Source organism: Hippocampus guttulatus, chromosome 19 (assembly GCF_054856545.1).
Source record: "Hippocampus guttulatus isolate MCC_2025c chromosome 19, RoL_Hgut_1.0, whole genome shotgun sequence".
NCBI classification, from domain to species: domain Eukaryota; kingdom Metazoa; phylum Chordata; class Actinopteri; order Syngnathiformes; family Syngnathidae; genus Hippocampus; species Hippocampus guttulatus.
Window position 1 is genome coordinate 7,595,768 of NC_141279.1, and position 19,617 is coordinate 7,615,384.

The 19,617-nt window shown below is 52.5% G+C and overlaps 3 protein-coding genes across 5 annotated transcripts; 2 read left to right on the forward strand and 1 right to left on the reverse strand.

The window, feature by feature from the left end:
* Positions 1-22: 22 nt before the first annotated feature.
* On the reverse strand, positions 23-4,129 carry ptenb (phosphatase and tensin homolog B). The gene is made up of 9 exons (XM_086138793.1): positions 3,581-4,129; positions 2,630-2,714; positions 2,492-2,536; positions 2,370-2,413; positions 1,802-2,040; positions 1,484-1,625; positions 1,237-1,400; positions 807-1,046; positions 23-624 (listed from the first exon to the last, which is right to left on the reverse strand). The coding sequence occupies exons 1-9, from the start codon at positions 3,657-3,659 to the stop codon at positions 439-441; spliced, it is 1,224 nt and encodes a 407-aa protein (XP_085994919.1). The 5' UTR covers positions 3,660-4,129; the 3' UTR covers positions 23-438.
* An 891-nt stretch (positions 4,130-5,020) lies between these two features.
* On the forward strand, positions 5,021-8,289 carry atad1b (ATPase family AAA domain containing 1b). 2 transcript variants are annotated; one of them, XM_086137719.1, is made up of 10 exons: positions 5,021-5,133; positions 5,556-5,778; positions 5,896-5,994; positions 6,087-6,207; positions 6,290-6,490; positions 6,640-6,746; positions 6,817-6,906; positions 7,092-7,142; positions 7,248-7,378; positions 7,477-8,289. In XM_086137719.1, exons 1-10 carry the CDS (start codon positions 5,036-5,038, stop codon positions 7,595-7,597), a joined length of 1,242 nt encoding a protein of 413 aa, XP_085993845.1. In that variant the 5' UTR covers positions 5,021-5,035; the 3' UTR covers positions 7,598-8,289. The 2 variants fall into 2 exon arrangements, with proteins under 2 accessions (XP_085993845.1, XP_085993846.1); XM_086137720.1 differs by having other exon boundaries at positions 5,022-5,133; positions 5,552-5,778.
* Positions 8,290-8,534: 245 nt separating this feature from the next.
* On the forward strand, positions 8,535-15,419 carry LOC147189999 (kinesin-like protein KIF20A). 2 transcript variants are annotated; one of them, XM_086137705.1, is made up of 29 exons: positions 8,535-8,653; positions 9,060-9,173; positions 9,299-9,382; positions 9,461-9,580; positions 9,670-9,808; positions 9,884-10,068; positions 10,163-10,205; positions 10,311-10,456; positions 10,559-10,631; positions 10,717-10,828; positions 10,908-10,982; positions 11,055-11,201; positions 11,321-11,483; positions 11,666-11,944; positions 12,126-12,229; positions 12,301-12,391; positions 12,468-12,593; positions 12,733-12,931; positions 13,008-13,135; positions 13,288-13,410; positions 13,510-13,637; positions 13,887-14,032; positions 14,107-14,181; positions 14,250-14,434; positions 14,525-14,599; positions 14,667-14,726; positions 14,864-14,942; positions 15,024-15,133; positions 15,212-15,419. In XM_086137705.1, exons 2-29 carry the CDS (start codon positions 9,066-9,068, stop codon positions 15,299-15,301), a joined length of 3,393 nt encoding a protein of 1,130 aa, XP_085993831.1. In that variant the 5' UTR covers positions 8,535-8,653; positions 9,060-9,065; the 3' UTR covers positions 15,302-15,419. The 2 variants fall into 2 exon arrangements, with proteins under 2 accessions (XP_085993831.1, XP_085993832.1); XM_086137706.1 differs by having other exon boundaries at positions 12,471-12,593.
* Positions 15,420-19,617: the final 4,198 nt, after the last annotated feature.

The window sequence follows — 19,617 nt, forward strand, 5'->3', positions numbered from 1 at the left end:
TTCCGTTGAAAGCAAAATTCAATTTCATAAATATTTTCTTTATTCACTGGACATTGTTTGATGCCTTTGGAAAACAAAGACACAAACAGAAAACAAAGACGTTCCATTCGAACACGTTTTCCGGACTGAAGCTGGGATCTTTTTTTCCACTCCCCCGACTTAAGTTGCATCTCGGCTTTTGGAGCCCCGAATGGGCGCTGCTTCTGGCAACTCCGCTCCAAGTGTCCAAACAAATGCGCTGAAGGTCTCTGTGGCAAAGCCAGGAAGTGGAAGGAATGATTTGTTGACAATCACCGAGAAGGCTTTTCTCTCCGTGACCTTATACGGCACGATAACGGGACCGCCGCCCAACAATGCCGCCGTTGACCGGGGCGAGGGGTGGCGTCCGGAGGTCGCGGCGGTCCTGGAGCTTCGGCGGCCGTTGGCCCAACGGGCGGCTCACACCTTGGTGATCTGGTCACGGTCGTCGTCGGAGGGCTCATTCTCAGGGTCCGAGTCGGTGGTGTCCGAGTAGCGGTAGTGATCAGGTTCGTTGTCGCTGACGTCCGGCGTCACCGACGCGCTGTTGGCCTCGCGGTCGCTGCCGCCGCCTTCATCCGCCGTCTTGGTGAAGAACAGTTTCACCTAACGGACCGGTCGCACACTTATTAGGCCGCCGAGGGATGAGACGATGCTTGGCAACATGCTCTCATTCCACGACTCCCCAGTGACTGATACATTGGCGTTTTCAGTGTAGGAAGTATCTCTGGCCGGCATGTGAATGTCCCAGTGTAGCGATTAGAAAAAAGGGAATGATTCAAACTAACCTTAAAGTTGGGCGAGAAGTTTCTGTTGGCTATGTCCTTGTTTGCCTTGTCCAGGTCGTTCTTCATTAAAGTCAGAACCAGGAAGTCGTCGTCATCGTTACTGCCACATTCCTGGTTCTGCTGAGTCCTATCAGATCCGGCGTCCCGCAAGGTTCCGCTTTGGCCATTCTCCAGCCTCTGCGGGTCCTCATCGGGCCAGGGAATGAAGAAGGTGTTCACCCAAAAGTGGAACATCTTGTCCTGAGAGCCAAGAGGAGGAAGGACATCAGCACGAAGATGTCTAAAGCCCTTTAGACATGAAAAATGAACTCTCACAAGATGATCGTCATGTTCAAATTTCCGATGACTGTGCGTTTGGGGAAAAAAATGATGCAAGCGCAACGGCGCCGCAGTGGGCCGAATAAGGCGCCAGGGGTTGTGCCCTCCTCACCTTCATCATCTTGTTCTGCTTATGGAAGAACTCCACCTTGATGTCGCCGCACACGGGGAGCGGCTGCGGGAACTCGAAGAGCATCAGCTTGTCTTCGCGGCGCGTGAACGCCGGGTTGGACGTGTGGATCTTCACCTTCAGCTGGTAGATGACAAACAGGGGATCTGCACGCAGGACCGGACGTGACGACAACGTGAGCGGGGGCGAAGAACAAGGTGAGGGTGTGTTTGTGTGTGTGTGTACTGACTGCAGGTCCCCCCGGTGAACATGGGAATGGTTTCAAAGAGCATCTTGTGGAAGAGCAAAGCCACAGGCGAGTAGTGGAGTCTGCTCCTCAGTAGCGTGTTGTAGTAGCACACGTAACGACGCTGGCTGGGGATGGTCACGCCCTAAACACACGCACGCCTTTTTTCAGACAAACGTTTGTAAAACAGAACACCGCTGCCCAAAAGTTGCTTTGGGGTTCAATGTCAGGAATGAGGAGGAAGCTCAAATGCAATCGAAATTTTACTGGGTCAAATCGAAGGTCCCCCGCCAGAGTTTTTGGTGCGTGTTTGTCGCTCACCTTCTTGTCCCGCGTGCGAACTTCGCCGTAAAAGTCGAGGGCCTCACGAGCCTCGCGGAACTTCCCGCGGTGCAGCAGGTAGGCACAGATCATGACGCCCGTGCGGCCTTTCCCGGCCTTGCAGTGGATGGCGGCCACGTGCTGCTCATCGCGGCTCAGCCACGCGTCCAGGTCCTCGCAGAAGGGCTTGATCAGCTCCAGCTGCGGCGGGTTGTGGTCCTCAAACGGGTACTCGGCCACTGGGGAGCGAGACACACGTGGCGCGCTAATGCTAGGCTACACCACGCCCCATCGCAAATTTTGTGCAGCCGCTTGTGGGGGACACGCAAGTCAAAATCAAATCCACTCCCGTGTCATCCCACTCCCACGGAAAAAAAAAAATCCGATCTTCGTCCCCGTCCGCTGTAAAATAACTAAATAAAATACCGTCCCGGTGAAAACAACGCCCATCCCATCCTGAATAAATATGATAAAAAGTTCAAGTAAAAAAAAAAGAAAAAGGCAGAGCCCGAGGAGCCATGTGACAAGACGCCATCCATTCTGATGAGTTTCTATGACATCATCTTACCTTGACAGTTGAACTTGGACGTGTCGTAATGTCGCTCCGCACACCTGGCAACGCACACACACCCAACAAATTTTTGTCATTCTGTGTGTGCGTTTGTGTTTGTGCGAGTGTGTTGAACTTACAAGTTGTAGATCTTGTAGTGACTCTTGTGCTTTGCATCTAAAAACCTGCATCATGCAAAGGAGCGGCATAAGTGCGACACTCAACAGGAAGTTGAGAGGGAAAAAAAATTAAGTTGAGAGTCCGCGAGGCAGTCTCACCGCACGACGTCGTCGATGTTGTTCCTGTAGACGCCCTCCAGACGCTCGGCGGGGAAGCCCATGGCGATGATGTTGGGGTAGATGTCTGACAGACTGGCTAAGGATAAACCAGGCCTTGTTTCTGCCTCCCGTCCACCAGAGGGCAGCTCACAGTCTCGCCTCTTTTTGCTATCCCTCCATTCCATCATCTCCGCTTTCATAGTGACCACCTACCGCTGCGCCTCAGGCATCCAAAGTAGACCAATAAGACTAGCTCGCTATCTGCATCCTTTCCAGTGGGACATAACAAGATGAATATATTGCAGTTATCAGTCACGGATATGATATCATCTTCTTACGCATACACACTAAAGATTGCACAGGCATCACCTACGTGATTTGTCCTAGTGCTCCAATTTGTGATCACAGATGGCTGACCTGTTGAGCATGTGCATCGCACATTGTGCCTTCGCACCTCCCAACCGGAAATCTAATCAAGCAGATTCTCAGAGGAGCAAGTCGCAAGTAGGTAGAAATGTTTTGGAAAAAGGAACCGTCCTTGCTCAATGACATTTTCATGGGGACGTCTAAGCGAGATGCCATCTCATCATTGACACACATTACACACACAGCCGTCTGAATTATTACTGTTGTCACAAAAGTCCACTTGATGCTTCAAGTTTCAAGTGGGATTCATCCATCCATCCATTTTCTGAGCCGCTTTATCCTCAATAGGGTCACGGGCATCTCATGATCTGTCTTCTAATTTGGTGAGGCCAAAAACTACGATCCACCTCTAGAGCCATTTCATTCGATTTTATCTTCACGACTTTATCTTCTAGTGCCAATTAAGATTAGCTTAGCACATGATCGAGCCGCTTCCTCCACAACGAGTCACAAAGTGCCACTGCTAGTATTAGCCAGGTAGCAAATTCACCAGAAGCAGAAGCTGCGGGTACCAGGAAAGGATACAAGTGAGGTCCAGGTCGAAGCCGTCCTCCTGGTACCGTCTTTTATTTCTGCTGACGATCTCTTTGATGAGCGCTGCCATGGCGACGGAGGATGAGGGGGAGGACGGTCACGGCCGGACGTCCGCGGGCCACCACAAGCCCGACGTTCGCCGTGCAAACGTTGCAAAGACGGAGAGAGAAGCACACGCCGTCGGTCCCCGGGGGCTTTCGGCCGGAGACGTCCGCAGAAAACGCGATTTAGCCGGCCCGCTAGCTGCCCGACGGCCCGGCTGTCGCGGCCCGTTTCTGGCTCACAACCGCCGGGAGGCGTCCGGGCCTCCAGCCTGCTCGCACTTAGAGCCTGGACCTCCAGGTCCTCCACCGGCCCCCTCCTTTGTCAGGTCCCGAACATCCGAGGTTGGAAGGAGCGAGTGTTGGCAGCCTCGCTCGCCGTGATTTGAGGCGAGCACTCCGACAAGACGACAACAAGACCGCGATCCAAACACTGGCCTGGACCAGCAAGACAGCGAGCAAAAGCTCACAAGTCGAGGTGACGGTCGCAATGCGACGACATTTCCTTTCTGGATTTTCGCAATAAATTTTTAAGCGCTGTTTTTCATTTTCAAACCTTTTTGTTTTGTCGGCAGAGGAAAAGCGTAATTACCCGTTACTACGTGTATCAGTGTACATTGACGAAGCTGGCTGTAAAAGCGTGAAGGCTCGCACGGTTGCCAAGTTAAGTTGCATTTGTCCCTCGTCCAAAATGTCAGCAGAAATAAATTACTTATTCAAATAATTTGACATCTAACCTCGTTTGCATATGAGATGACCCATATGTGCAGCCGAAAACCAAAGGTGAGACACATGAGAACAAATTTGACTCGACACTGGCCCAGAAGCAGGAGCCAATGTGGCACCATGCAGTGGAAACAACGCAAACCTGGCTGCCCAGTGAGCCACAGAGTTTGCGTAAAAAACACCTTTTCAAACATTAATTTCCCTTATTAATCCCTTTATAATTTCACAGAAAATTAATTGCATTTATAAAACCGCTTTGCAATGGAAAAAAAATCTCAAGGTGTAAAAGTAGACAATGGCGTATGTACAGTATCAATACAGATGGAAATATAACTTGAAGGATCCAAAGGCTACTATTTGAAATCTTCAGAGGTTCCAAATACAGGCCCAGAAAGTAAAATCTGCCAGAGTTTGGCTATAGCTACAGGTAGGTGCCAAGTTCCACACACCAATGTCTCAGGAGAAGAAACGACCCTGTTCGTACCAAACAGGCAAGATATTATGGACTGTTCTTTCAAATCAAGTTGCGGTCTTAGACACTGGTTGGGAGCGATGACGACTCACTTGTATTGTTTGTTGCAAATAAACATGTTCACAAAAACGCATACACGCAGGCGATTTGGTCAAACAAAGGTAGACGTCATTGTGCAGTGGACATGCGCGGCCTGTAGATGGCTTCATGAGACCTTGTGCTGTTGAAAACGAAGAAGAAGTAGAAGAAGAAGTCGGAAGCGACAGGACAACGGCTGAGCTACATTCGAGTGTCGTCAACACGCTGTACGTTTCTTTTTGACACACAAGTGAACACTAATACATTTTAGTTGTGTTTCGGCTTGTTGTTGTTTGATTCAGCACGTTCTCTGTGACTGTCTGGAGAGCCGCCTTATGGCAGCGGAGAGCCCGGAAGGTCAACCTCATGCTAAACGCTAACTCGAACAGCGCGAACTACTTTTGCTTTTAACACCGGAGAGTCGCCTCGGAAAGATGGAGAAATATAAGGAAATCGGGATGCGTTTTTGAATAGGCAGCTACATCGGAGCATAAAGACAGATGAATAGAAAATTGATAGCTAGGTGAACAGATGTGACGTGATGACTCAGTTATTAAAATAATTGGTGTCGTCTTGTGCGTGTATGCCAGCCATTGGAGCCATGTTGAAATGTCCTTTTGACCTTGAGTTGATTGTGTGCGTCAGGTAGTTTGCAGTGTGAGCCTCTGGAGGTGAGCGGTGGGCTTGGTCACATCAGGATGGTTCTGAGGGAGATTCCAGTGGAGCACGCGGCACGGCCCCTGGGCAGGAACGAGGTGCTAGGGCTCCTGTTCCGCCTGACCATCTTTGGCGCTGTCACCTACTTCACCATCAAGTGGATGGTCGATGCCATTGACCCCACGCGCAAGCAGAAGGTGGAAGCGCAGAAACAGGTCAGTTGATCCGTGCGAGCAGCAGTTTTAGCAGGGATCTTGCAATGACTCAGCTTTGCAATTGCTTCCATGACAATGTGCCACAGCAATACATTTCCTTGTCCATGCGTCTGTCAGGCAGAGAAGCTGATGCGGCAGATCGGCGTCAAAGACGTCAAGCTGTCCGAGTACGAAATGAGCATCGCCGCCCACCTGGTGGACCCCCTCACCATGCAGGTAACTATGAACGCTCAAACTAAAACACACAAACATTTAAGCGGGCACCCTGTCATGTGTCACGTTATTCTCGTGTTGGGTTTGTTTGACAGATGTCCTGGCGTGACATCGGCGGTCTTGACGAGGTCATCGCCGAGATCCAGGAGACCGTCATCATGCCCGTCCAAAAACGACATCTCTTCCAAAGCTCCAGACTGCTGCAGCCCCCCAAAGGTTGGAGGTCCTCTTCCTCTCCATCAGCATCATCATCCTCCTCCTTCTCCTCCTCATCATGACCCGGTTATCACGGTAACAGGGGTGCTGCTGTACGGGCCGCCGGGTTGTGGTAAGACGCTGATTGCCAAAGCGACGGCCAAGCAGGCGGGCTTTCGCTTCATCAACCTGCAGCCCAGCACGCTGACGGACAAGTGGTACGGCGAATCGCAGAAGCTCGCCGCCGCCGTTTTTTCCTTGGCCGTCAAACTGCAGCCCGCTCTCATCTTCATCGACGAGATAGGTGACAAACGTGTCTTCGCCCAGCGCATAGCCAACAAATGCTTTCATGGACATGGGTGGCAAACGGCGGCATTGATGAGAGAGCTGAAAAAGGCCCAAGTTGTCGTGCAATGTGTGGCCAATTGTTTGTATGCGTGTGTGCGCACGCAGACTCGTTCCTGAGGAATCGCTCGAGCTCGGACCACGAGGCCACGGCCATGATGAAGGCGCAGTTCATGAGTCTGTGGGACGGCCTGGACACGGACCACCGCTGTCAGGTGAGCCGGCAGCATCCCGCCTTTGGCTGGCGCCCCCGCCCTCCCTAAGCACGCCCGTTGCTCTTGTCAGGTGATCATCATGGGCGCCACCAACCGACCGCAAGATCTGGACTCGGCTATCTTGAGGAGGATGCCAACCAGATTCCACATCAACCAGCCGGTATGCACGCACGCCTCTTGTGATCGTACCCGCGCCGGGACTTGAGTGAGACAGTCAGGCTTACCGAGCCCGAAGGTCAGCTGCTGGCGCTGATGCGCCTGTGGCCTGCTTTGCCAACAAAGGAGGACAATGCATTAGGTGCAGTCACAGTTTTGGCCTTGTCTCTGCTCTTTTCTGCGTTGTAGAGTTTGCATCAGCGAGAGCAAATCCTCAAACTCATCCTGGAAAACGAGAGCGTGAGTTCACATGGCCGGCGTCCTCGTCACTCGCTCGCCGGCCACTCGTCTGAGTGTCGCTTGGCGTGCCTTCTCCCTATCTTCCTTCCTTCCCTCGTCCCGCAGGTGGACGAGTCGGTGGAGCTTTTGGAGATCGCCAAGCAAACGGAAGGATTTTCCGGCAGCGACCTTCGGGAGATGTGCCGCGACGGCGCCCTGCTGTGCGTTCGAGACTTTGTGCACACTGGCGGCGACGGGTCAGTCACGCCTCCTTCCACAATGTCGCCCCTGACGGTGCCCCGATGTTTCTCTCGACATGTTGCGTCCTTCCCATCTCGCCGTTTGTGACTTTCAGCCCATCAGAGGATTGTATCCGTCCCATTCACGCCTCTGATCTTCAGAGGGCCATCGCCAAGATGAAGAAATCCAAGATGGCGGGGGGTCACGGCGCCCTCCTGCACGCTGCTCTGGACTGAATGGCTCCTACCGAACACACAAGCCCGCTGCGTCACCGCTCGCATTTCCACCCAGTCAATTGTTCACGTGCCAACATTTTTGAACCCCAAGCATGTTCATGATTAGTTCAGCAAACGACCTTCAAGTCTTTTCTCTTCTTCACTTTTACTTTGAAAAGTCCTTTTTCAACAATGCCTCAACTGTCAAACAGCGAATTGATCTTTCCTATTTATGGCATTGCTGTGATTGGTGTCTTTTCTGATGGGAAGTTTGTCAACTAACTTAAGATATTCCTGTTATTTAACTCTTCAGTTGAAAGGAGCAAACCGCTCCCTGCTTTGTTTGAAATGCTTGATCTGTAAATTTGAAAACAAGCAAAGATATAATTATTAGTAAAAGCAGCATTGTGCCAACTGTCAGTCAAATATGTGAAGATTCCAGAGTAACAAATGTTTGCATCTACTGAGGCTGTACCCCAATGCGCAAGAACGGCAAGGGTGTGGTGTCGGACAAATGGGGTCGCGCCACACTACTCAAATGAGGCGGCCAATTCACAGACCGGGACCAGTGGAATTGGAACCAAAATGATGTTTTCTACATGAATGTGCCCACAGACTTAACTGATGAGGACTGCAACTGTGCCCAAAATGGTTTTGGAGCAGAAGAAACCCCTTTCACAAATTCTCTCCCCAATAAATGCTGTCAATCTTGAGTCATTCTTGGCATCACCATCGTGTTTGTCTGGATAAAATAAAATAAATTAATTGCGTGTAGTACTGAGAAATATTCTTGGTACTGTTTGATAAAAAAAAGTGACAGTGAGATAAGCTGTTTGTCCTTGATTGAAAGGAAACTTTTTTCTGCCTTGCTGGTTCGTAACACACCAGTCCAATAGGTGGCGGTAATCACCAAATCACTGGTTTACGAAAAATAACGTCGCCCATTTGTGACGTCATCGTCGTATCGTTTTCATGGATTGGTGGATTTGTTTGCTTAGATTTTTAAAAGTCGAGCGCGGACGGTGGAGAAGCGAGCGAGTCCTGTGATCGTCGTGGGCTTGCCCAAATAAATCCTCTGTGAGTTGAGCTTTATTGGAAAACATTCACATGTCACACAAACATTTACGTCAAACGGGTTAGATGTACAGAGAGGCCCTGCGCGATTGTTAGCTGGCTAGCTCTGGCTAATGCTAACAACAGCAGCGCTTATACAGTTGTACGTCAATGTTGGAAAAAAATCTCGAGCTCGTGAGACTTCATGTGCCCCCCAATAAACAGTAATTGTGATTCTAACTCTTGTGACTACATTTAAATTACTACGCTCCTAAGAAACAATTTTGCTCATGTTGAGTTCTGTGAGGTCTCGTTGCATTTGTACATCAAACCTTGTTTGTCACCAGAGAAGAAAATGAGTTAATAGAGAACATCAAACACTTGGGAATTGAATTTGGAAAAAATCACATCAACTGGTGTGTGCATATAGGTCCCGATGATGGAGTCTTGTTTAGCCGGCTGGAAGCCGGTGAGGGTCGGCCCAGTGGAGGTGGGAGACATCAAGCGAGACCTGCTGGATGAATTCTCGGCTCTGCCAAAGCAGGTGATGATCCTTTGCATAGTAATCATGGCAAAACCCATGATCAGGTTTGAAACAGGGACAGCCAAAAGGCTGTGACTCTTATTGATCGCTAGTGATCAGTAACAATCAGCTTGGTCTTTGTTCAGGCTGAAGTTCAGAGCCGGTCGGAGAACCTGCAGGTCTACCTCAGGGTTCGACCTTTCACGGGGGCAGAGAGTGGAGAGTTGCAGGTAACACACGCACACATGCATATAGACTGAATGGGTTGAGGGTGTCAGAGGTGTGAGTTGCGTGGCAAATCCGCTCAGGACTGCGTGGTCATCGAGGGACCTCACTCTGTGGCCATCAAAGCTCCCAGGAGCAGCCAGTCCAAGAGGCAGGGTGACAAGATCCCTCCACAAACTGCTCAGAGGTTTACCTTCACCCAGGTAAACTCATGCGCACGCACACACACACGCACGCACACACACATTCCAATCACCTCGATGACCCGTGAGGCGACGTCACTTCCTGTCAGGTCTTTGGACCAGACGCCAGTCAGAGGAAAGTGTTTGAGGGATCGGTTCGGGGTTTAGTGCAAGACGTTCTGCACGGGGAAAACTGTCTGCTCTTCACATACGGAATCACCAACGCCGGGAAAACCTTCACCTTCCTCGGTCAGAGCACAAAAAAGGCGTTTGTCCGACGTTCCGTACCGATCCGGCCGTCTCATTGCACGTTTTTGTTTTCAGGCCCGGAGCACGACAGCGGCCTGCTGCCGCGGTGCCTGTGGGTGATCTTCAACAGCACGGAAGGTCGTTTGTACCCCGGCTGCGAGCTGAAACCTCACCGCTGTCGAGACTTCACCCGACTGACTCCGGATCAGCAAAGAGCTGAGCGTGCCGGCAAACTGAGTCTGCTGCGTAGCGTCCGAGAGGTCGGCCGCTTGCCGCCCGTCCTCAAAACATCACTTGACTTTCCCTTTAAGTGTTTCAACCCTTGTGTGTTTGTGTTCTCGTTTGTCTTTGCAGAATGACAAAAATGGGACATCTGCCAGATCGACTTCTCTTGAGGGTTGCTCACTTTTTTTCTTCCCAAAAGCATATTTGTTCTAGCCACTGTGATGTGAACTTTGCTCAGTACATCAGCTAACCGTGTTTGTGCCTGTGTGTGCGTCAGCCTCATCCCTGAGCTCCGACTGCAGCGTCAACAGCATTTCCGAGAGTGACAGCTTGTGCCTGGACGTGCCGCCCGACGTTCGCTTTTCTGTTTGGGTTTCCTTCTGTGAGATTTACAACGACAATATTCACGACCTTCTGGAGCAGGTACCTCACCCGCAGGCGTACACGCACGGGTGACGTGAAGGTGCTGTGTAAATCGGTGAGTTCCATTGATTGGCTGATGGGGTCATGTGACCCGATATTCAGGTCCCCGGAGGACATGCGAAGAGGACGGCGCTACGTCTGTCGCAAGATGTCAAAGGAAATTCTTTCATCAAAGGTAACGTGCGCGCACACGGTCACACACACGCACTCGGACACACTTGAGTGAGTGATTGTGTATGTGTGTTGTTATTGTTTTGCAGACTTGAAGTGGGTCCAGGTGAACGGCGCCGAGGAGGCTTTCAAAGTCATGGAGATTGGCAAGAAGAACCAAAGCTTGGCCTCCACCAGACTCAACCAGCAGTCCAGCAGGAGGTGAATCTGCTGCCCGGCTCGCGGCTTCCCGCCTGTTCCTGCGCATGCGATCACCAGCGCTCCTCCTTTGCTTGCACAGCCACAGCATCTTCTCCGTCAGGATCCTGCGGGTGGACGCCGCCGACGCCGTCCCCAGGTTCCTCGGCGTCAGCGAGTGAGCGCCGCCGTCACTGCCGCCCCGCCCGCCCGCCCGACCGACTCTCACCCACGGCCTTTGTGTGCGCAGGCTGGTGTTGTGCGACCTGGCTGGGTCGGAACGCTGCTCGCGCACCCGCAACACGGGCGAACGCCTGAAGGAGGCGGGAAATATCAACAGCTCACTCCTTGCGCTCGGCAAGTGCATCAACGCGATGAGGATCAAGCAGAGTGCCAAGTAAGCGATGTAAAAAAAAAAGGGGGGGGGGGCGCCAGGGCCAGTTCGTCACCGCTTGCAGCATGAATTGTTATTTTTTTATTTTATTTTTTTTTTCACGACCAATTATTTGCGTGCAGGTTCCAGCAGCACATTCCCTTCAGGGAGTCCAAGCTGACCCACTTCCTGCAGGTCTTCTTCTGCAGTGCCGGCAAAGTGTCCATGGTGGTCAACATCAACCAGAACTTGTCCTGCGTGGACGAGACGCTCAACGTCCTCAAGTTCTCCGCCCTGGCCCAGAAGGTTGCTCGTGCACTTTTGTTTCTTTTCTTAACTTTTATTGGCCACTGAAGTGAAGTAATTCTCGTTCCGTAGCTAGCTAACAAAAAAAAAAAAACATTTGACATGGTGTGGGACCTTTTCTTTTTTTGTTATGAGCGAGTGGTTCTCAGACCATTCACTTCTTTTTCTTGGCGGTTCTCCAGGTGGTGATGTTGAACTCCAGGCCGGCCAGCCCGGACGACGCCTCCCTCAGGTCGGCCATGGACGTGTCCGTCCTCATCAACGAGGCCGACCAGCGCCGAAACGTGTTGGCGCGCGGACGCAAAAGCTCCATGGTTGCCTGGGAGAGCACCTTGGAGGACGTCATGGAGGACGATGGGGAGGAGGAGGAGGAGGAGGAGGAGAGTGGCATGGAGGAAACGGTGCTCAAGGCAGCAGATGAGAATGACGAAGGGGAGGGGACCATAGAGGAAGAGGACAAGGTAGAGGGTCTTCTTTTACTAGCTGACAAGTGGCCAGCGTCTCTTTGGGGTCTGTGCATTATTAGCGTAATAGCTCGGAAGGCTTTGATGCTATCTCATCAATTTCAATGTCAATAGTGCTCTTTTAGTTGCCTTTTTTTTTTACTCTTTCCCTTTTTTTTTGGTTTTGTGTTCGTGCCAGTCGGACAAGGAGGCGACGTTCCGTTTGGTTGCGGAGGCTCGGATCAGAGAGGAAGTCTGCGCCGAGTTCATGGAGATCTTCAAGCAGATGGAGAAAGACTACAGGTGAGCCACGGCACCGAGCAGGCCACGCCCGCACCGGCGCAACGGCCACTCACCGCTTGCGCCTTGACCAGCGAGCGTCTGGAGAAGGAGCGAGAGATCCTGGAGGAGCGAGCCGAGAGGAGGCTGGAGATCCTCAAGAACCTGCTCAGCCAGACCGCTCGGGTGAGTGCAACTGTCGTGTGCGCGTGGGGCGCGCGTGGCGCGGCGCCGACTGACAGAACCCGATGCCACTGTGGAGGAGGACAAGGAGGAGGGGCAGGCGGCGGCGCTTCTGGAGGGAGTCCTCAGCTTGGTGGGACAAGACCTGCAGAAGATCCGAGTGGATGCTCAGAGCGTGCAACAGCAACTGCTGCTGGCCAATCAGGTGAGCGCTTTCTTCAGCGTTGACCCACAACAAGTCCCGCCCCCGCCCTCCCTCGCCACACCGCCAACTGACTTTGTCTCTTTCTTTTTCTTTCTGTCTTTCTTTGGTCCTTTCATTTTGTCGTCGTCCGAGTGAACAGGTTGACCGCGCGCCCGCTAGGAAGCGGCGTGGCGTTGACAAAGAGGAGGACGACGATGACACTGAGGAGGAAGGACGCAGGCGGAGCGCCGAGGGAGGCGCTTTGTCGCTCGCTGGCCCTTGGCCGCTCCCCGTAGGCGGCCCGGAAAACCTGCGGCAGGACAACTCGCCTGACGTCAGCGCTGGCGGCAGGCTGCCGGGTAGGCGCGCACTACGGCGATTGTCCAATGGGCCGGCGCTGATGTCACTTCCTCTCTGCTTCCTTCCTGGGTGCAGTGAAAGAGGGCGAGACCAGCAAGTGTCCTGCCTCGTTGTTGCCCGCCAAGTCGCCGCGACGCCAAAGTTGCCGACTGACTCAAAGCAACAACGCGCTCGTTGACAAAATCTTTGCGCTGCAGACGCAGGTCAGAAAAAAAACACTTTTTTCCTTTTCTTTGTCTTTCTTTTTGGTTGTCTCACGCCTCGTATTTTTTGTCTCTTTGTTTGTTTCTTGTCGTTTGTGTGTGCGTCTCTTTTCATCTCTCCCACCCTCCTTCTTTTGTTTGTTTGCCGCCAGGCCAGTTCCCTGGAGCGCAGTCTGCGAGAGGAAGCGCAGCGCGCAGCCATCGCAGAGGATCAGTTGGCCGCCGCCGAGGCCCGCCTCCGGCACCTCGAGGACCAGCGGAATGCCAAAACCAAGGTACAGGAAGTGGAGGTTATTGTCGTCATTGACAAGTGTGTCGTCGTACGTCCGAGGGGAGGGGGGGGGCATGCTTTGATCCAACGATTGTGGATTTAGGAGGGCGAGGACCTGAGCACCTTCCACGCCAACATGGCCCAACTGCGGAAGGAGTGCCAGGCGGCTGTGGAGAGCTCCGCCCACAAGTCCAAAGTCATCCAGGAAATGATGCAAGAAAAGATGCGCAGGTATGAATGAGAAAATTACTGACAAGTTCAAGCTTTTTCCTGGCTCAAAAGCAAGCCAGAGAGAGAACGAAACAAAAGATGTAAAACAAAACGCTCTATTCAAGAATGATGTCACGATGACATCAGAAGGCGCATTTGATCGGAAGCGGTCTGGTGGAATGATTTCAGATTGTGGGCTCTGTGTGACTACCCAACTCCAACTAATAAGCTTTTCACGTTACTTGTTTACCCGGTCGCTTCTTTCTGCAGCGACGGGAAGTGTGAGCAGCTCACGGAGGAATTGGCCAATCAGAAAGCAGAATACTGCCACCGGCTCGGAGAGCTGAGGGCGGAGCTCGAGCGACAGGGCGCAGCTCTGCGGAGGCAGACGGAGGAGGATGTCAAGCGACAGCAAGGTGAGTGCGTGCCTGCCTGCGCACGTCCTGGTGGTCTCCTAATGTGTGTGTGGGGGTGTGCGGGCACCCGTCAGATCTTCAGCGCGTCCTGCGTGAGAAGGAAAAGCTCGTCGAAGACCTCGAGAAACAGGCGGACGCCATGAGACAAGGTGAGGATGACGTCTCCTGAGTGGCCGGTTGCCTGGTAACTCTCCGCACTCACTTTTGCGGCCATCAGAACTGGCGTGTGTCAAGGCCCAAGTGCGGCGGCGCCAGGAGGAGGAGGTGGAGGAGCGCAAGGAGAACAAGGAGAACAAGGAGAACCCGACGATGGGGACGCTGGCCCTGGTGGAGGAGCTCAAGGAAGAAATTCAGAAGCTGCACGACAGCCGGAAGAGGCGGAGACAGGAAGCGATTTTGCAGGTCACCATGACAACACGCCCACTGATGATGATGATGATGACGGCAGCAGCACAATAACAGATGTGTGTATGTATGTGCCTGTGTGCGCAGTTCTGCTGTCCATTGAACGACGCCGAATCAAAAGACCAAAGCGCACCGAAGAAAAGGAAAAGCTGCAAAGTGGAGGTGGGAAACGTAGAAACTTTAGGAAATATTTTCCAACGCCAACTTTCACATGTGTGTGTGTGTTCAGGGCTTGCGGTCGAGTGACAGCAAGCGAAACAAGCGAGCGAACATCAGCAACGTGACGCAGGTGAGACGTGCGCCGTGATGGGGTGCCCTACTTCCTGCTTGGGAGGACCCTGAAGCCACCTTTTGTTCTTCATTCTCTTCCTGTCTTTCTTTTTTGCTTCTCCTTCTTGTTCTCCTCAAATCTTCTTCTATCGGTAGGAGCCGCCGTCCTTCGCAGTCCAGTCCAGCCCACCGTCGCCGCCATCTCCGGCGTCTCCCCCCGTCCTGAGCGGCCCAGGTGAGAATCTCTCGACAGTTGCAACGGTGACCAGCAGGGAGCGCTGCGTCATTCACTCGGTCATTTGTTTGTCGCACTCAGCCCAAAGCGATTTGGGACTCTCTGTCACCACGGCAACCAAACCCAAGCGAGGGCGGAGGAAACTTTACGGGAAGGGAGTAGCCGCGGTGCTTCAAACGTCGCCACATTCGGTCAGTGCGTGCGCCCGCGCGAGCGTTTGCGCCCGCGCTCGGCTCCTCCCTTGACGCGTGTTTGTGTTGCGTGTTCAGGCGGGCGTGGCGGTTGCAGACCCAAGCGAAAAGGAAAGTGATCACATGATCATCAGGCGCAAGCTGCGTTCTCGGATGGGTCGGAAGTGACCTCATCCGCTGGGTTGTCGGGAAGATTTCAGGACGGGTTTGAAATCACCTCGTTGTCAATTTTGTAAATTGAAGATGTTTTTTGACTTGAAGGAAATAAAATGTGAGCATTCCCAAACTCATCGCACGTTTTTAGGGGGGGAAAATGGCAAAATGAAGACATGAAATCCAACAGTTTAGGACTTGGTTATGTAAAACCTCGGTTGGGAACGGCGGATTAAAAGAACGAAGCAGGCCGACGGTTTTGCGGCTCCCGGGCTGTACTTTCACTTCCTGTCACGTCCGCCAACCAACCTGCGCCCAGAAGAAGACGATGAAGAAGAGGAGGAAAATCTGACGACTGACCCTCGCTTGGTGGGATGCCTCCACGTGGCGCGAGGGGGAACGCCGGGGGTCTCGAGCCCCTGCTGCGGCTAAAGACCTACCAGCTGACGGGGAAGGAGAAGGGACCTCACCGGAAGGAGAGACACCCGATGCTCGCCCCGCCGGAACGGAGGGAAGTGGGAGTAGCCGCCCCACAACCCTCCTTAAACAAAAGTCAGGCGAGGGCCCTTTCAGGACCCGCACGTGGCGCGACGAGGGGGGAAAAAGGTTCCCCAGGGGGTGAGAAGGAAGCGTAAGCAGGGCGGGATGGACGAAAGGGAGGATGGGTGAAAGACAGACTGGTGGGGATTCACCCCCATCCAGGCCCTGGCAGGAAGAGGGGAGCGAGGAGCAGGGACGATAAAAGAAGGGAGAGGAATGAAAGGAGGGGAGACAGGAGGAAAGGAAGGGTGGGTCGGGAAAGGGGCAACAGACTGGAAGTTCGGGGTAAGAATGAAGAACGAGTGATAGTCACATGGAATGTGAGGCGACTGAGTGTGAGAGAGACATTTAGAAAGAGGTTAAGGAGAGTGGCAGAAAGAGTCAACAAGGAAAAATGGGAAGTGGTACTGATGACGGAACTAAAGGCAGAAGAAGCTGGGGTGGTGTGGTTGGGCGAGGAGGAGGAACAGGTAGCGCTTGTTCATGGGAGGAAAGCCGGAGTGATGTTGAGGGGAACGGCATTGAGGATGTGGATAGAGGAAGGACAACAGAAGTGGCTGGGAGAGAGAGTGGTGGCGGTGGTGCTGGGAGGGCTCAGGCTGGTATCAGTCTACCAACCGAGCTGGGGAACGGATGAACGAGAAATGGAGAGATGCCGACGAGATATGGGGAGTCAGGTGGCGATGGGAGGGAGTGAAAGACTGGTGATTGGAGGAGACTTCAATGCAAGTGTGGGAACGAATGTGAAGATAGGAGGAGTGTGTGGGGGGCATGGGTTGGGGAGGATGAATGAAGCCGGAAGGGGCCTAATAGAATGGTGCCAGGAGCACGATCTGGCATATGTGAATAGCTATAGGAGGTTTAGAAGGAGGGGGACGTGGCGACACATGGCGAGTGGAAAATGGTATGAGTTGGATGGATTTCTGGTGAAAGGGAATGAGAGACACCGCATGGTGAAAAGGATGTGGACTATGAGTGAGTATGAACTGTCAGATCACAGGCCGGTGTGTATGCAGGTGAATGGGAAGTGGAAGAGATGGAGGACAGAAGAGAGGATCCAGAGGAGAGTGGTGCAAGCGAAGTGGGTGGGGTTGAAAGTGGAGGAGAAGAAAAGAGAATATGAGAAGAGGACAAGAGAGAAATTGGGGGAGTTGAACAAGGAAGGACTGGTAAAGGAGGGCGGGTGGACGGAGCTGGCGAAAATAATGGTGGAAACAGCAGTGGAGGTATGTGGAAGGGAGAGAAGAGAAATATCCAACCCGTGGACGGTAGGGAGAGAGGAGGAGATAGAAGAGATAAAGAAGAGGGTATGGGAGAGGGTAGACAGAAGGAATAAGATAATGGAGACACTGAATGCGAGGAGAAGGCTAAGAGTGAGGGGAGGAGGGAGAGGAGTGGGGGAGATGGAAGAAGAGCTCACCAGACTAAAAGCGGAAGTGAAGGAAGCGCGAAAGGAATCGAAGAAGTTGCTGAGGAGGCTGGAAAGAGACTGGTGGGAAGGAGTGATTGAGGACCGTCAGGAAGCATGTTCTAGAGGGAGGATTGGCGAAATGTACAAATGTTTGAGGAAGATAGGAAAGAGGGATAAACCGGCCGCTCGGAGCACGACTGTGACGGCAAATGAGTTTAGGGAGCATTTTGAAAGTGTGTCGAGAGAGGGGTACGAGGAAGAACCAAGAGTGATTGAGGAGGCGGTTCGAGGAGCCGTAGATCTCAGGGACGATAGTAGGGCGAGCGAAGCAAATAAGATCATGAATGAGGTGCCAGATAGGGAGGAAATCACGGAGGCTATGTGGGAGATACGAGAGTCGGCACCGGGAGAGGATGGGGCGAGAATAGGATATTTACGGAATGCGTGTGAGGAAGTGTTAGGAAGGGGGATTAAGATAGTGAGGGAGATGTTTGAGCAGAGGGCGGACCAGTGGGATAGAAGTGTAAAAGTGGGACTGATGGTACCGTTACATAAGAAGGGGGACAGGAATGACAGAAACAACTACAGGGGAGTGTGCCTGCTGAGTATGTGCAGCAGGGTGTTAGGAAGAGTGTTAGCGAAGCGACTGAGTTGGTGGGCCGAACACCTGAGGCTCCTTGACGAAAACCAAGCGGGCTTTAGGAAAGGGAGGTCCACAGCAGATGTGACGCAGATGATGGTACGCATACAGGAGGATGTAAAAGACTGTAAGAGAAGAGTGACTCAGGAAGGGGTGAAGGATGTGAAGGATGACGACTGGCCATGTGCAAGACTGTTAGATCTGAAAAAGGCGTATCCGAGAGTGAGTAAACCAGCGTTGTGGTTGTTGCTGGAACGGTATGGGCTAAAGGGCAAATGTCTGGATACCATTATGGACCTGCATGAGACGACAGAGTACAAGGTGAGGGGAAGGGAGGGAGTGAGTGGAGGATGGATGCCAGCAAGAGGGCTGCGAGAAGGATGCTCTACATCGCCGATCCTCTTTAATATCTACCATCAGGCGGTGATGAGGCAGGCACTGGCGGCGAGGAACCGAGATGGCAGGGAGGAGAAAATGGTGGTGTGGAGGTGGATACCAGGAGGGTCGTTCGCAGGGGAACATGGCTGGGAGAGAGGGAGCTCGGAAACAAAAGAAGTGCGGGTATCGAGCGCCTTGTTTGCAGATGACACTACTATAGTGGGAACGAAAGGAGAGATACACGAGAGTGTAAGGAGGGTGAAAAGTGTGATGACGCAGTGGGAAGAGAGGAACAATGAGGAGAAGGAGGAGGTGCTGGAGTTTGGAACGATAGAGGGGGAGGAGATTAGAGTGTTAGGAAGCTGGATTGGGACTCAGATAGACGTGAAGAACAGGATCAAAAGGGCGGGACAGCTATGGGGGAGTGTGAAAGGGTGGCTGAAAGGGACACGACTATCAAAGCGGTGGCAAGGGAGAGTAGTGGAGGCGTGTGCGGAGAGCAGCTTGTTGTATGACTGTCAGGTAAGAACGTGGTTGAAGAGGGATGTGGGGAAACTACAGAAGTGGATGGATAGGTGCTATAGGTATGTGTGGAGTGATAGAAATGGAGAACCACTGAGGCAAATGCAAGAAAGGGGAGTGAATATGTATGATGTGAGGAAAATGTTGGGAGTAAAATCCGTTGAATGGAAAATTGAGAGGAGAGTGTTGCAGAGAATCGGACATGTGATGCGTATGGGGAATGAAAGACTAACAAAAGCTATGGTATTGGGATGGTGGGAGGAATTGGAAGGAAGAGGGAAGAAGATGGGGCACAAAAGGAAGACGGTGTTGTATTGGAAGAGAGTGATGAGGAATGCAGGAATGGACTGGACGGAGGTGGAAAGATTGACGAGTGATAGGGAAGGATGGAAGCGGAGAGTGAGCGAGCGAATGGATCACCTGTATAAATGGGAAAATCAGAAGGGTCACAGATATGAGGTGGGTAGGAACGAGGAGAGACTGGGAAGGAATGTTAGGAGAGTGAATGATGGGTTGGTATGTAGGTATGAGGGGTGCGGAAAAGTATGCAGGAGTAGAGCTGGTCTAACCATGCACGAAAAACGCATACACCGCAGGAACGAGGAACAGGTGGAGTTTGAGTGTGGGAAGTGTGGGAGGAGGTTTGGGTCGAAAGGGAATAAAATAAGTCACGAAAGGAGTTGCACGGGAGGGGCGTATGAGGAGAAGGGAGAAAGGAGACAGTGCGGAGGGTGTGAAAGGTGGGTGACGAAAGCAAACTATGCCAGACACGTGAGAGGCTGTGAAAGAGTGGACGGAGAGAATGAGGGGGAGGAGGGAGGAGGGAGAAGGGAGGGAGCG